The sequence below is a fragment of the Aphis gossypii genome, chromosome 3 (genome assembly GCF_020184175.1).
Source record: "Aphis gossypii isolate Hap1 chromosome 3, ASM2018417v2, whole genome shotgun sequence".
NCBI classification, from domain to species: Eukaryota; Metazoa; Arthropoda; class Insecta; order Hemiptera; family Aphididae; genus Aphis; species Aphis gossypii.
The window spans coordinates 27,073,243-27,087,980 of NC_065532.1; the positions used below are offsets into that span (position 1 = coordinate 27,073,243).

Genomic DNA, 14,738 nt, shown 5'->3' on the forward strand with positions numbered 1-14,738 from the left:
ATACCATCAAGTTCAAATACTAATAGTAATATCAGGAATTCAGGAGTGTTGTTAAGTATTTAATAATAAATATATAAATGGTAATAATAAAAATACACCTAGTAAATTTTACATTCAAATAAATACATTTTTAAAACTTATTTTATATCTTCAGTTAATGAACATCAAATACCTACATTGAGCTTTTTAGTTTATTTCTTAATAAGAAAAAATATTGTAGGTACCTATTAAATGTAATAATAAAAAAAAAAATTATACATTATCATTCTTGATTCATGTCAAATAAAGATGATTTAAATCTCACATTGAATGAATATAGTAAACACTTTTTTAATATAATTAACGCAAATTTAAACTATTGAAAATTATTCAATTAACTTTGGAATGTTTAATGTTAATTAACTGTATTGAGTTATATTAAACTAGCTTATTTCTATATAAGACTATCTATAGAACACCTATTACAATTATATCAATCCCTATATATTAAATTATTATTATGACAGAAAATGCTAATAATTAATTTAAGTTTAAGGAAGAAACAAGGGAAGAAACTGTTAACCAATCAAAATATATATCAGGATAAAAAATAAATAATATAAGTAGGTATCAAAAGAAAGAAAATAAGCTGTTTCTATATCAGCGTAGGTATAATATATTAATATGTTAGATTTGTAAAAATATATTTATCAGAATAATAAATATATGTTTGAAGATGTATTAAAAACACAGCTTTATAAGAAATACCTAAATTGCACTAATCATAAGATATTTAGGTAATAAGTCTGTTTATAAATATTTAAATGATAATGAATAAAATATTTAGTATTTATAATATAAATTACATGAGTAATTAACTTTAAAAAATATATATATAAAAAGTTACAAGAAAAATACCGTACTGAAAAAAATCTTTAAAGTTTTGCAAAGTTAATCTCATAGTAACAAATAGGTAGTTCATTAATAAAACAGAGCAATTATAAAAAAAATAAAGAAAATATATAAAATTTGTAGAACTAAAAATGTATTTTTTTCTATTTAAAGCTTATTATGTACAGATGGTGGTCTAAACATATGAGTTGAAATGCACATCTGTTTGTTAAATGACACTTTTTATCATAAATTAGTGTGGTAATTTTATTTTAAACATAAGTACTTATATAGATATTTGAAAATATATAAGTATTTGAAAAAAAATAATAGAAATGATAAAGAAGAAATCGACCATCTGTTTGACAATTCGAATCATATGAAGGTCATTTTATTGTCTCATAAAATAATATAGGTATGAATCATATGATAGATAGATATATCTACAAATACAATTCCTAATTCTTAATTAAATTAACATACAAACACTAATAGTTACAAAAACAGATACCTATCACATAAATAGTTGAAAATAAAAAAGATCACTAATAAACCAACACAAAGTTATTCTTTTAACAATAATCAATTACAAGTAAAATATTTTCTTCAATAAAAGGGTTTCGTTATAGTTTATAATAAAAAAATAAATGTCAAAGAAACTAATAAAAATGTGAAACAAATATCTAAATCTTATAAGAGAAGTAAATCAAAATTACTGATGATTGTGAATTTTAAATGAATAAAGAACAAGTAAGTATAGAATCAATTTAATCGTTTACAGGGTATAGACAATCAAATTAAATCGAGTGCTTTACGTTGGATTTAAACAAATGCTAAAACTAACCTTCTTCATGATGCCAGTTTTCCTCTTGGAGAACGTTGTGTATCTGCGCAACTTGTTCTCGATGTATTCCATTTTGATTTTTACACGGCCCTTGGTTTTCTTGCCGTTCGACGGTGATACGTCCTTGACGGAAGGTGGCGAAAAGTTGTCATCGACCAACCGATGGTGGTCAGTAGGTTCGTAGCACATGTTAGTGCCTGGGCCCATGGTTCGCTTGATGCCTCGCTGGTGAACGGGACCACCGGGACCGCATCCCATCATGGGTGGTGTACGCGACGTGGACGGCCGTTGCTGCTGACCGCCGACACCGTTGTTGTAAATGTCCGACGGGTCCAACAGCGACATGTTCGACGCGTAACCCATGCCGAATCTATTGTCGCGGCCGCCACCGCCAGACGCACTGTCCATCGCTGTCCACCTCATGCACTTGACCGCCTACGACTGGTCATCCACGCACTGCACGCACACGCGAGACGGTCAGCACCGGCCGACCGCGGAAAACGTCGAGTACGATATTACTTACTCGAAATTTCCTATTCGGAGGGACGAGATTTTACTTAGGTGTTCACGGGACACCTATTACTACGGAGTAACGGGTACGCGGGAGCAACAATAATAACAAATATTCAACAAAAATAACGAAAACAAATGTCACTGATAACAACGGCCGCGGCACTGATAACGGCGGACACCGGCGGTGTGCTGTTGCCACTGCGGTGAAGATACGAACGGTTATGCCGTCGTCGTGTTGAATTCCACGGTCGCCCTCCCGCCGCCGCACGATTACGAGTAATTCGACCTGCGTCCGTACAATAATAGAACTCGTGGCGCATGTGCCGCGCGGTTTTTCTATTTTTAAAAATTTAAAAAAATTGTACACAATATTCTCGGCGTCGGTGCTCCGGGCGGGATCGTCGTCGATTATTTTATATTATTATAATATTCACCGTGGCGTACGCGTACTTTATATAGGTGCGCAAACACACGACGGAATCAGCGGACAGCATATAAGCCGCGACACTAAATTGCAGCCTCCCGCGCACACAATTGTCAGACGAACACAAATCGCGCGTAAAAATTAAAAAATATTTATATATATTTTTTTATATATATAAATGCATATAAAATCGATGACGGTATAATATTGTAGTATCACACGACGACGAATTTTCTGTGTTAAAATTATTTTTATTGTGTCGATAAAAAATAAAACGATATGATGCGGCGTGCGCGTCGAGTCGTTACGATGTGCAGCGCGGGCACAAACTACACGTGTGACACGTCCATGTGTAGACGACGGAATGGCGCAAGACGTGCCTACTATAATACCCACTACACACTACGGTCGCCGTCGTAGAAAACGAGTCGTGTCGTCGTCGGACCGCGGTCGAAGTCGCCGTCGGTCGAACGGTTGTGGTAACGGCGGCGCGGACGGTCGCGCGCGCGGCTTGCTATCATATATTATTATTATTATTATTATTATTACATTGTATATTATTTCGTGCTTCCCCCTTCTCCCGGGTCACCGCGACCTCCCCCGCCGCCTCGCTTGCCGTATTTAGAAGAGTTGCCCGAGCCAAATTAGGCAAACTTGACCATATACGGTGCGGCCGTAGTACCTCCCCAACGGCGTTAAGATCCACCTTCCGGCGAATAATGCGCTTCCTATATAATAACGCTCGAACGTTCGCCATATTTTTTTTCTATAAAATTATTATTATTATATTTCATAGGGACATGAGTTAAGTTCGGTTGTTGTTGTTATTGTTATTGTTGTTATGATTATTCATTAGTTTGATAATAATATTTAAAATTATTGTATAGTATATAGTTCTTAGTGTTCTTACACTCGCGCTGCTGAGTTCTGAAAGTTCCGACAAAACTCGAAAATGTGTGTGTTCCAATGTATACCATAATAATGCAAGCCAAATTTGGAACGGGTAAAAATTAATTCTCCACCGGCAACAGCGTGCAAGATGCAACGCAACTTTGTATGAACCTAGTTTAGTTTTTTGTCACGCCTATAAGGGCTCTCAATTATTCTATCCATCTGTTGAATTATTTAATTCTTTCGGGGATTTAGTCATCATTAACGGTTAAACAAAAAAAATATTATTATAATATACACCTACGACAAATGACAATCATTATTACGTGGTTGAACGAGAACTGCTACAACAATATGTGCGTCCAAGTATATTATGTAAGATGTAGGTAACATTCTTATGAGTCTAAGGCCGAAAGAAAAATCTGTTTATGAGTTGTGCCAGACTTTTCACGTAGCCACGTAGGTATGCTTTATATTAATAGCAAATTGCTAACATGGGATGTTTTAATATACTTTTATATTATCTTTAAATAAAATTCTAAATTTTTATGGTTAACTGTTTCCCATTTGAACTTAATACTTCATTTTTATGTTTTAAATTTTTTTTTTATTTTTAAATATTCATTTATTTTTTATTAGTGATTAGTTATTATACAATCATTGTAAAATCTCCAAACTTGAAATATCAAATAATTACGTCTATTGAAAATTAGCTATTTCTGACTTTATATAATTTGCATCAGTGATCAACCACTAGCTATCAAACAACAGAAAAAAATATATTAACTTTAAATATCTAATATATAACCTAACCTAACCTGTATGGTAAGTTGTATGATGTTTTTTAAAAAACATTAAAAATAAAATATTCGCATATTTATTTATAAGTTTAAATTCATCAAAAACAAAAAGTATATTATTACTTCATATTATAATATTTTCTCAAATTATATTATACTATAGATAGTATCTATTAGATACCTTTATAATGCATACGTCATGCATATTGTAATTTGTGAAAATATACGAATTTAATTTAGACATTTAGTTCAATTTTAATATACTTTGTAGTTTGTGGTCTCTTTATACTATCATATAAATTAGATTCATATAAGTCATCTATGTCGCGGTATCGTCAGGCTTAACTATAATGCCTTTGAATTTTTGGGATGTTCTGTCTAAAATTATTTTTTATATGCATTTTTAAGGAATAAGAAAATGATATAGATACTTTAAAACAAAAATGATTTATAATTATTACATTGGTAACATTCTTTTCCATTGATCCACTACCCTATTCCTATTCATATAAAAGTGGTGTATACGTCACTGGTATAAGTTAATAACTGAACTTATATAATTCACAATGTGTTATTTAGGTCACCAACAATCACTAAAATTCAATGTCTATCGAAACGAACTGTTAACTAATAAAAATTTAAATAATTAAGCAGTCATAAAACGTTTTCTAGTGAATGGCACCAAAATTTTTTAGGGTAATAGCCAATAGGGTATAAAACCAATATTGCAGTTTAGTCACAACGTAATAATTAATAAACGGTCATTACATCAATACCTATAATATATTATGTCATAAAAATACGTGTACCGCACTGCTGCGGCAAAATGTCTGGTAAAAATGGTTTAAAAAAAATGTATTGAAGAGATTTAATTTTAAAGTATTAGCCATAATGATGAAAGGCTTTGTGTCATAAAGCTATATAGGAAACCAAATATTTCACAAGTTATATCCTTAAATTTTTCTCAAAAGTATATAATCTGAAAATAATGAATTTTATTAAGACTGATAGACAACTAAACACAATTAGAACACTCATGTATATTATGGCACATTTTACCTCAATCGAAGTGTGAGGAGTAAATAATTATTAAAGTCTTAAGTGACAGCCATCACATACAAATGTCCGATAACTACATAAATTGCCAAGATTATTAATTTTAAAAAATCAATAATAGCTAATATAGTCAATAGGTATAAGTACTCAACATAAATTTTGAGTACGGTTCATACAATATATAGTTGCTTAGAGATTCCCGTTGCGTTTTATATATTATATACCACACAACGATAAGTTCATATATTATTATTATTATAATGATAATGCAATATTATTACAATGACTTACACAAAGTACATATAAGTATATCAAACTCGTGCGATCTAATAGGTACTATTTGACTCATCATTATATGCCACACACTTATCACACTAAATATTATAACCAAACTATAAATATAATGTATAATATACTAATATTCTCAAACTCCCTCGGGCTTGAATACCTATATCACAAAACTTTCATTTATTGAAGATAGCAAACAGATAACAATAATATGAACCTAACCTTATTTTCATTACACCAATAAACCATAAAATGTTGTACAAACAATTCAAAAACAATTCAAAATGTATATTACAGGACTATAGAGTGTAATCAGAAATTTCGCAATTTAACAAAAAAATTCGTACTATTAACAACAAATAACTGATATGCGACATCGTCTACATTATGTATAAAATATCCATAAATGTGATAATATTTTGTTTTAAATTTAAAAATCACCCTTATTTATAAACAACATAAAATTAATATTTATAGGTAGGTATACAAATGTCATTTATACACTGTATACTCTAAAAACTATAACATACAATGTCTAATCTAAATTATTATTTATTACGTTATTTTGGTATTTTACAATATGAACTAAGTTAAGCTAACTAACTAAGTTTATTATAATAAATGTCAATTAGATAAAGGTATATTTAAGAGTGTAGTATTTAAATCAAAACTTGATCCGAGTGTACCATCATGTGCAATTTTAACATGTCAAAACTAAATAAGTACTAATTCAGTTTAATTAATTAAGCTATATGTGATTCATATTCATTCACAAAGCCTTTATAATATAATAAAGTATATACTGTAAAAATGTTCATATTGTATTGAAAAAAAAACATAAATTAAAATACATATGTGTGCTGATTTGTTGATAAATTTAAAACATAGTTATTGTTTGCTTGATTTTATCATATATTATGCTGTAAACATTGAACATTGAAAACGGGAAAAAATAAAATATTTTATGATCGCCAAATTATTAAATGTATGTATTTTTGGCATAAACTTAAAAACATAAATTTAAAATAATACAGTGATTATTTGGTACAAAAACGTTAGTAAAAAGTAAAAACTGCACACTAAACAAAAACAACAATTATGATTCATACAATTTCTATATAATGTTAAAAATATAAATCAATGGTCATATCTCAGATAAGTTTAGATTTTCTCACACCTGAGTAAATAAATAGTTTGTAGTATTATTTTATTTATACATACCTATTACCTATATAGCTTTATATATTCATATAGATTTATATGAACAAGATAAATATTTATTTTTTAAAAACCATACTGTGTCACATGCTTGAATTTTAAAATACACACGATCTCACAATGTATTAGTATGTAATCCACATTAGTCTAAAAATTCAAATAATATTTACATCACTTAAATTATAATACCTTTACACACTTTTTCATTAAATGTAAAAATGTATATACTTTTAAATTAAAATATTTTTACTTTTAAAATAAAACATATTTTTGTATAATATAAAACTATAAAAGTGAAAATTATGGACCACGTAAATTTGTAAATACTTTCTCATTACTGTTAATTTCATCATAGTTTATAATTATATTAAATATATACAGTCCTTGTGATCCAAAATTCTTATTCCTAATGATAAAAAATGAAACCTTCACACCTAATTTAAATACCAGACAATATATCGTTTATAGCTATACTTAGTGTACTTACAGAATTATATATATTACCTTAATTTAAATATTTAATTTTTATAGAATAGTCAAACATGTCATTTATATATTATTATGTTCTTTGATTAAGTAGTATTATTTATTATTATTATTATTATAACTGTAAACTGACTAAAAAAATTGGCACTACTGCAAGTAACCGAAAACTAGCATTTAAAGATTATATAAAGCGGTTTTCAAATCGTAAACTAGATATTATAGGTTATGTATTAAATATTTAACATAATATCATTCATTTTTGCAAAATACTATGAAAATTCAATAAATTAATTCATCAATTAAGCAGTTGCCAACAAAGAAAACGCCGATACTGAAAACAAGGTATAGCATTATTTTTTTTTCAACAATTCAGAAGAAATTTCTGAGATTATGGACGACAATATTATTGTCATACTCGACTATTTCCACTGAACTGTTTTTCAGTTATAAGTACTTTTTAAATATGGATATATTTTTGGTAGGTACTTATTTTAATTATTTAAATATTTTGAGATTTCATTTATTTTTATTTTAAATCAAAAATATTTTATTTCAAACATAGGTACTTAATTTTCATCGTTTTAAAACTTTTATTTAACGAGGATCTTACGATTTTTTTAGCGATACCCTGAAAATAAAACATGATCCTGCTAAATTATGCATAAAATATCTATACATTAAAATATACAAATATTTCATACGTAGAAGCAAGCACCCACATTTACTGCTAGCTATTACCTAAATTATGGCATATTGTAATTATAATTAAGTCATGGGTACCTATGTATATGACGTGTAGTACGCGCAATATATAATATTTTTGAATATATAATTATTATAATTAATTAGCTACTCAAGTTTGACTCATAATGAAACATAATAATTAAAAATAAATAAGTATTTTTCAAACATTAAAAACCAGCATTGTTGAAATTATTTTACAACGCTTTATCGACGTTGAGTCCCTGATATATTTTATGATAGTGCATTTTATATACAAAATAGCAAAAACTTATCATCTAGGATTGTAAATATCATTACATAAACACAACATGCTGTGTATTATACGGTTATATTTTATTATAAACTCGGGTAATACCTATTAAATAATAAATTGATACCCGAAATATTTATATTATACAAAAATTGGTCGAAAAGCTGAATTGCGGCCATTAAATACGAACACGAGTACAAGAGAGAAAACATGCAATTTTTTCCTACAGATCTCGAAATAATACCCGAGCGCATGATATACATTAATTCGGTGAACTATGCCTCAGTGAGGATATAATTAAATGCATCAAGCTACATGATCCAATAACTCTGGTCCATCGGGCTCGTGTTTATAAATACTTACCAAAAATAGACCTGCGTGGTACAGCTTGGTTGCCGGTAGACACATAGCGTTGGCACCAAACAGTTACAAATGCACCATTTTCAACCGTTCAAACCACTTTCGAAATAATTTTTTATTCAGCATATTTTATTATAAATGTATAGCTACAGAAGTACACGCATACTAGCAAAATTTTCAATTTGACCGAAAATACCATATTTACTGCTGATAAAATTTTATTTACTACTGAAGGTGAACTATATCGCAGTTAAACATTAATTTTTTTAATAATGGTTCGAAAAATTAATTTTTGTTCTTATGAACCGTGAACGTTCCAGCATGCAATACCCTTATTTTAAATTATTTTAAATTACTTTGCATATTTACAATTCAGTATACATCATAAGGATATATATTAAATATAATTATCCGCGTCTTCCACATCATAACTTAGTTTATATTAAAATTTTAAAATTTTAGGTAAACATTTTATTTGAAAACTTTGCAAGTTGCAGTTAAATATTTGCATCAATCTAGTGTTATTTTGGTTTCCTTAGTTTATAATAATTGTGATTGGTATAAACATGTGCAATATAATTTTTTCAAGGACAACTAAAAACTCAAATTTTAAACTTTCATAGCCTTAATTTGGAAATATGACACCGTAGCTTGCAGGATATAGTGACGGACGATGGTCAACTCAGGATTTTGGAAACTACTATAGCTGTTCACAGTCGTGTCGTAAGTAATAATAACTTCGGAATATAATCCTATAATAATAAAATATTATGTTAAATAATGATTATTCAAAAATAAAATGTATACCTAATACGTCTTTTAATCATTTAACCGTATGTATGTACAATTTTGAACACAGCACACCTAGATATTTTGATGACCAGTTGATTATTATTTTATTAGTTATTAATTATTATCTACCTTTTTGGACATAGAATTTAAAATAATTATTGACGACAAACGAGAAACATCACTATTGAAATCATGAAAGATTTTGACTTACTGAAATATATATGAGTGTACGTAGTATAATAGTATCGTAGGTATTTGTAGAAGTCTACTTGATCGTATTTAAAAACTATCGTCTCTGCTATTGAGCTGTACGTTTAGGATAATATTCAAACCTCTGGAATTTATGGCCATTTGCCATGACTGATGTGAACTTATATTTCCCAATCTTGGGTCTAAAATAACTCGCTTTAACCTACTTTTTTCCTTTTTTTGACGATCAAGCCAATTTTGTGTAAGAACGTATAGAAGAAATCAAACTTATTTTATAAAAAGGAAATAATTACCTATATTAATGTAAAAGTTGTGTATACGTAGGTATAGTGTTAAATATATATTTACAGCATTATAAAACTGTACAGTTTTTCCATTTATATTACAACGTGGGCTTAAATAATAATAACACGTGTGTGTTTACTATGTTTATCGTGTATAAGTAATATAGTATACCTATATTATGTATATTTATATATTACCTTCCTAAAAACGGTAAATAAAGAGAACATACAAATATAATTCTAATAAATTCCCAATTCTTTTTCTATGGTCTCTTTTGTGTATACTGAAATACTTACTTATAACAAATCACATAATACATTGAATGATTGTCTTCGTAGTTCACGCGTACGTACGCATCCGAGTAGATTTTTTATAGTAAATGGTTATTAAACTTAGAATGACGGTAAAATATTTTATTTTGAGTATTATCTAAAATTGAAATAAATATTACCATTCACGGTGAAAACACGACTAGACACTCGACAGCCAGATGCAGTATATTACATAATATAACAAATACTAAATACTTACCTCATATTTTAATTTTTAATATAGTTCTACACGGTTCTCGCTTATACATTATAACGATTATAATTTATTTTTCTCATTGCAAATTGAATTCGCATAAATCTATAAACAGAAAAACATTATTAACTAAATATAATGTTAATTAATTACAATCAAAAATATTGAAATAAATTAAACCTACTTCTCAGGTAATTTTAAATGCGACCCGGCTTAGTGCCTTAACACAATATAACATATTATTGTAAATACATTCATATAATATATTCAAGAAGTTCCATCAATAGTTGGTTTCTTCGCCAAAATAATCAATCTTCTAAAATTTAGCTTATTTATTTTATTTTATTTTTATAGGTAAAGTACATTGTGATTTATTTTGCAAGGTTGTGTAAATTGTTTTTTTTTCTTGTTCTATTTTACCTGATGACTTATTTTTGAATTTTGGTATGAGTACTTTAACCTACTCAGTGTCGTTAGTGAGCATTTACAATGACATACAGTAGTTAACTAACCGTGGATGTTAAAATGCTCTGCAAATAGAATTTAAAAAATGTAATCCAATATTTTACCATTATATGTACAAATGTACGATATAGCCAAACACGGTCACTAATCAATAGAGGTGTTAATTCGATACTGTATGAATTATTAATTTTTGTTTATTTTATACACAGGTACGAAGTAATTACCTAAATGTTTTATTTTTGATAGACTTAAACGATTCAATGGTTGTAAATACATTTGAAAAGTTTAATTCGGAAAAGAATAAGTATATTAAATAATAAACGCTGTATAGTATACTGCTCGCCGTATATAATAATTAATAAATGATAATATATTACAAAGATGACAAAAAAATAAAAACAATATGCTTATTGTTTAATCTCATAGTATGCCATATTATACCTACGCTTAACTATAAAACTTTATTTTTGTATCCTTTTTCTTATAATTAATTTTATGTATATATACATCACGGTCACTTTGGTAAACTAATAATATCTAATAAAATAATTCAGTCTCTATACATAATATATATATATATATAGGTGTAACTATAAGTACGTGTAACAATATTATACATATTATTATTATTATTGTACACGATACCCATAAAATGACCTCGTCGTTGTTGACGTGACATTCTGTTGTGGATTTACAAGTTGTCCGCAACGCATAGTACAATATATGTATAATATGTATATATATAATATATATTATAGGTACATATGATTTTCCAGAAATCATTTCCACCAGACAGCTTGTCCGCGTCGGATCAGATGATGGAAAAAAAATAATAATAATGATAAAGAAGAGAACTCAACTAATTCTTAACGTACGGTGTGCGACTAATTAATAATTCATCATTAGCAAGGATATATAGATTGCGAAGCTGACGCGAATTCTTACTCGTACAGTCGTATTCACTATATATATATATACATATATTGCCGTAGCAGTGAGACGACGATAAGTCTGCCGGTGATGTGTCTTACCTAGTGCGATTTTTATTTTATTTATTTATTTTATTATTATTATTATTTTTTTTTTATTAACATTTTTTCCTTCTTCCATCAAATATGGCGATGCTTAGCGACCAACTGTCTGTCGTTGTCAAGTATATTTTATGCGCGTTCGTAGACTTCATGGAAAAATACGCGGGCCTATAAAACATCTCTTGAACAACCCCCTAGCCTTGAGCATGACTTGAATTGATAATTTATAAGAAAAAAAAGCGCGCGCACTTATCTATACATACGTATAAAATATATATATAATCGTATACTACAATATAATACGCATATATATATATACGTGATTGTTTTTAATATTCGACCTGGGAAAAAAAATCACTTCCCAAAGGAATTCGCCGTGCTATTAACCACTGACTTATGGATTTCTTTAAATCTTCTTTTGACCATTAAAAAAACTGCTGTGGCACGATATAGGTACATGCGGCTGTAATAAGCGGTATGTTATTATATTTTACAATATTTAATGCATTGTGAACGGGCTGGAATTTTTGAGGAACAAATGGCGAAAATTCGTAAAAATATTATTCACTACTCATATAACACACACACACACACACACACATATATATATATATATATATATATAATATATATATATATATGTACTAATTGATATTATTACTTAAGAAGATGATAAGTCCTAATGAAAATATGCGGAACCTAGAGGATCGTACACAATTTGAAATATACAAATTTGATAAATAGAATAATACATATTTCCTATATTATTAATACATTAATGTAATTAAATACATATATTAATTTTCTATATTTATTATTTATAAAATATACCTAATTTATTACATATGAAATTTACTCAAATAAAAAAATATAATATATTTAAATTGATCATCTCAGATTCTGTTTTGTCGACAGATGTTTTGTAAATTAACGGAATGCTATATTATGTACATTGTACATCAATATAGCATATATTTACCTCCTACTATAGGCATTATAATTCTATCTTGAGTGAAAGTATTTATTAATTCTTAAGAGTTAAGGCCATTATATAGCTAGCTATATAATGTTGATATTCTGCTAGTTTTTCATATTATTGTATGTATGTATAGTATATTGTATACATTGTATATCATTCGCTCAAATGGTATATATTATAATATAGTCGGAAGTCGGATAATCCATAGCCGCTTAAGCAGTAAATTTTAATTAAATGTATCTGCATTGTTAGATATTAATCTAATCACATTAAATTACAATATAACATGTGTGTTTGTACTTTGTAGTACCATGGTTTTACAATTTTTCATATTTAAATTGATTCGTTTACATAAATCATTTCGAATATTAACTCAGTGCTCATACAACATTTTCGTTGACGATTAAAATTTAAAAAAAAATAGGTAATAAATATATTTTTAATTAGTCAATTTTCAATTTTTTTTACAGTAGATTGAAAATATATCAAATACATGATGGTGAAATTTAACTTTTAGTCTTACTTTGCATATGATATTTCAAAAACAAGTACCTGTTATTTAACACTCAGTCACTCAGACAATGTATACAGTAATTATTTTTTATTTGAGTCATTTAAAAGAAAAATGTTATTTCAGAAATACAATGTAAATAAATTGTAATTTAAGTTGTGTACTCGTATATTTTTAAAACTACATTTTCTCTAAATATTATGAACTTTAGTGAATTTATATTCAGAAAATCTTAGTTTCACAAATTATGCCATTAAATAATCTTGTGTTGTCAACTTAAATTTATATTTATGTTTGGTAAATATGCCAAAACTTCTTTAAACCATAAATAGCTATAAAATAAATAACTCCTTTTAATGTCTAACACTTACTGTCAGTTTTCGGACTATTCTCTATTCCTTTGCCATTTCAATAACATGCAAATACAGGATTCAATGACACGGTTTTAAATACAGAACATTACATTTAAATAAATAGGTTTGATGTTTGTAGGTAATTCACTGACACATTGTAATGGATATTATTTTTTTTAATTTATGTAAATAATAACAATTAATATAGTAGTATTAGGTTAAGATACTAATATATATATATATATATCCTAACCTAATCTGAGTATTAAGTAAAGACAATAAATATATATATATATATTTATTTTCTTTACTTAATACTCAGATTTATTATAATAACCTAAACATAAGATTTTAACAATAATATAACATCCATCAATTTAAGCTTTGTTGTTCGAATTTATTAAATTAAATAAGATGAGTAAATCTCGTAAGATTTTATGTTAATTGTAAATTTATAAGCGTCTTCAATTTAAAATGAAACTAATAAAAATGAAATTTCCAATATAAGTATATAACATAAAATAATTAATAGTATAAATTTAAATGAATTAGATACTTATTAAATGAATAAATAAATATACTAATAAACTGTTTTAAAATTAATTGTTTTATTTTAACGAAATCAATAAGGATAATAAATTATGGTCTCAATTTTATCAGCCTTTAAATTGTCACTGTTATTATTTATATGCATTGATGTATGTTGTATTGCTTGTTTTTTATTTTATTTCTAAATAAGAGTATTTTTATTTTTTATTCACTAGGTATTTATTTTGTGTCATTGTCACATTGTGTCAATGCTCAATAATATATATTTAGATTATTTAGAAGTATATATTTATC

At 27.5% G+C, this 14,738-nt stretch overlaps 1 protein-coding gene across 1 annotated transcript in view; it reads right to left on the reverse strand.

The window, feature by feature from the left end:
* Window positions 1–3,110, reverse strand: part of LOC114124883 (serum response factor homolog) — a 72,628-nt gene extending 69,518 nt beyond the window's left edge. Inside the window, exon 1 of the mRNA XM_050204321.1 lies at window positions 1,715–3,110. Within this exon, the coding sequence (XP_050060278.1) occupies window positions 1,715–2,137 (423 nt within the window). The 5' untranslated portion in view covers window positions 2,138–3,110. The remainder of the gene's footprint in view (window positions 1–1,714) is intronic.
* Between the last annotated feature and the right edge of the window lie 11,628 nt (window positions 3,111–14,738).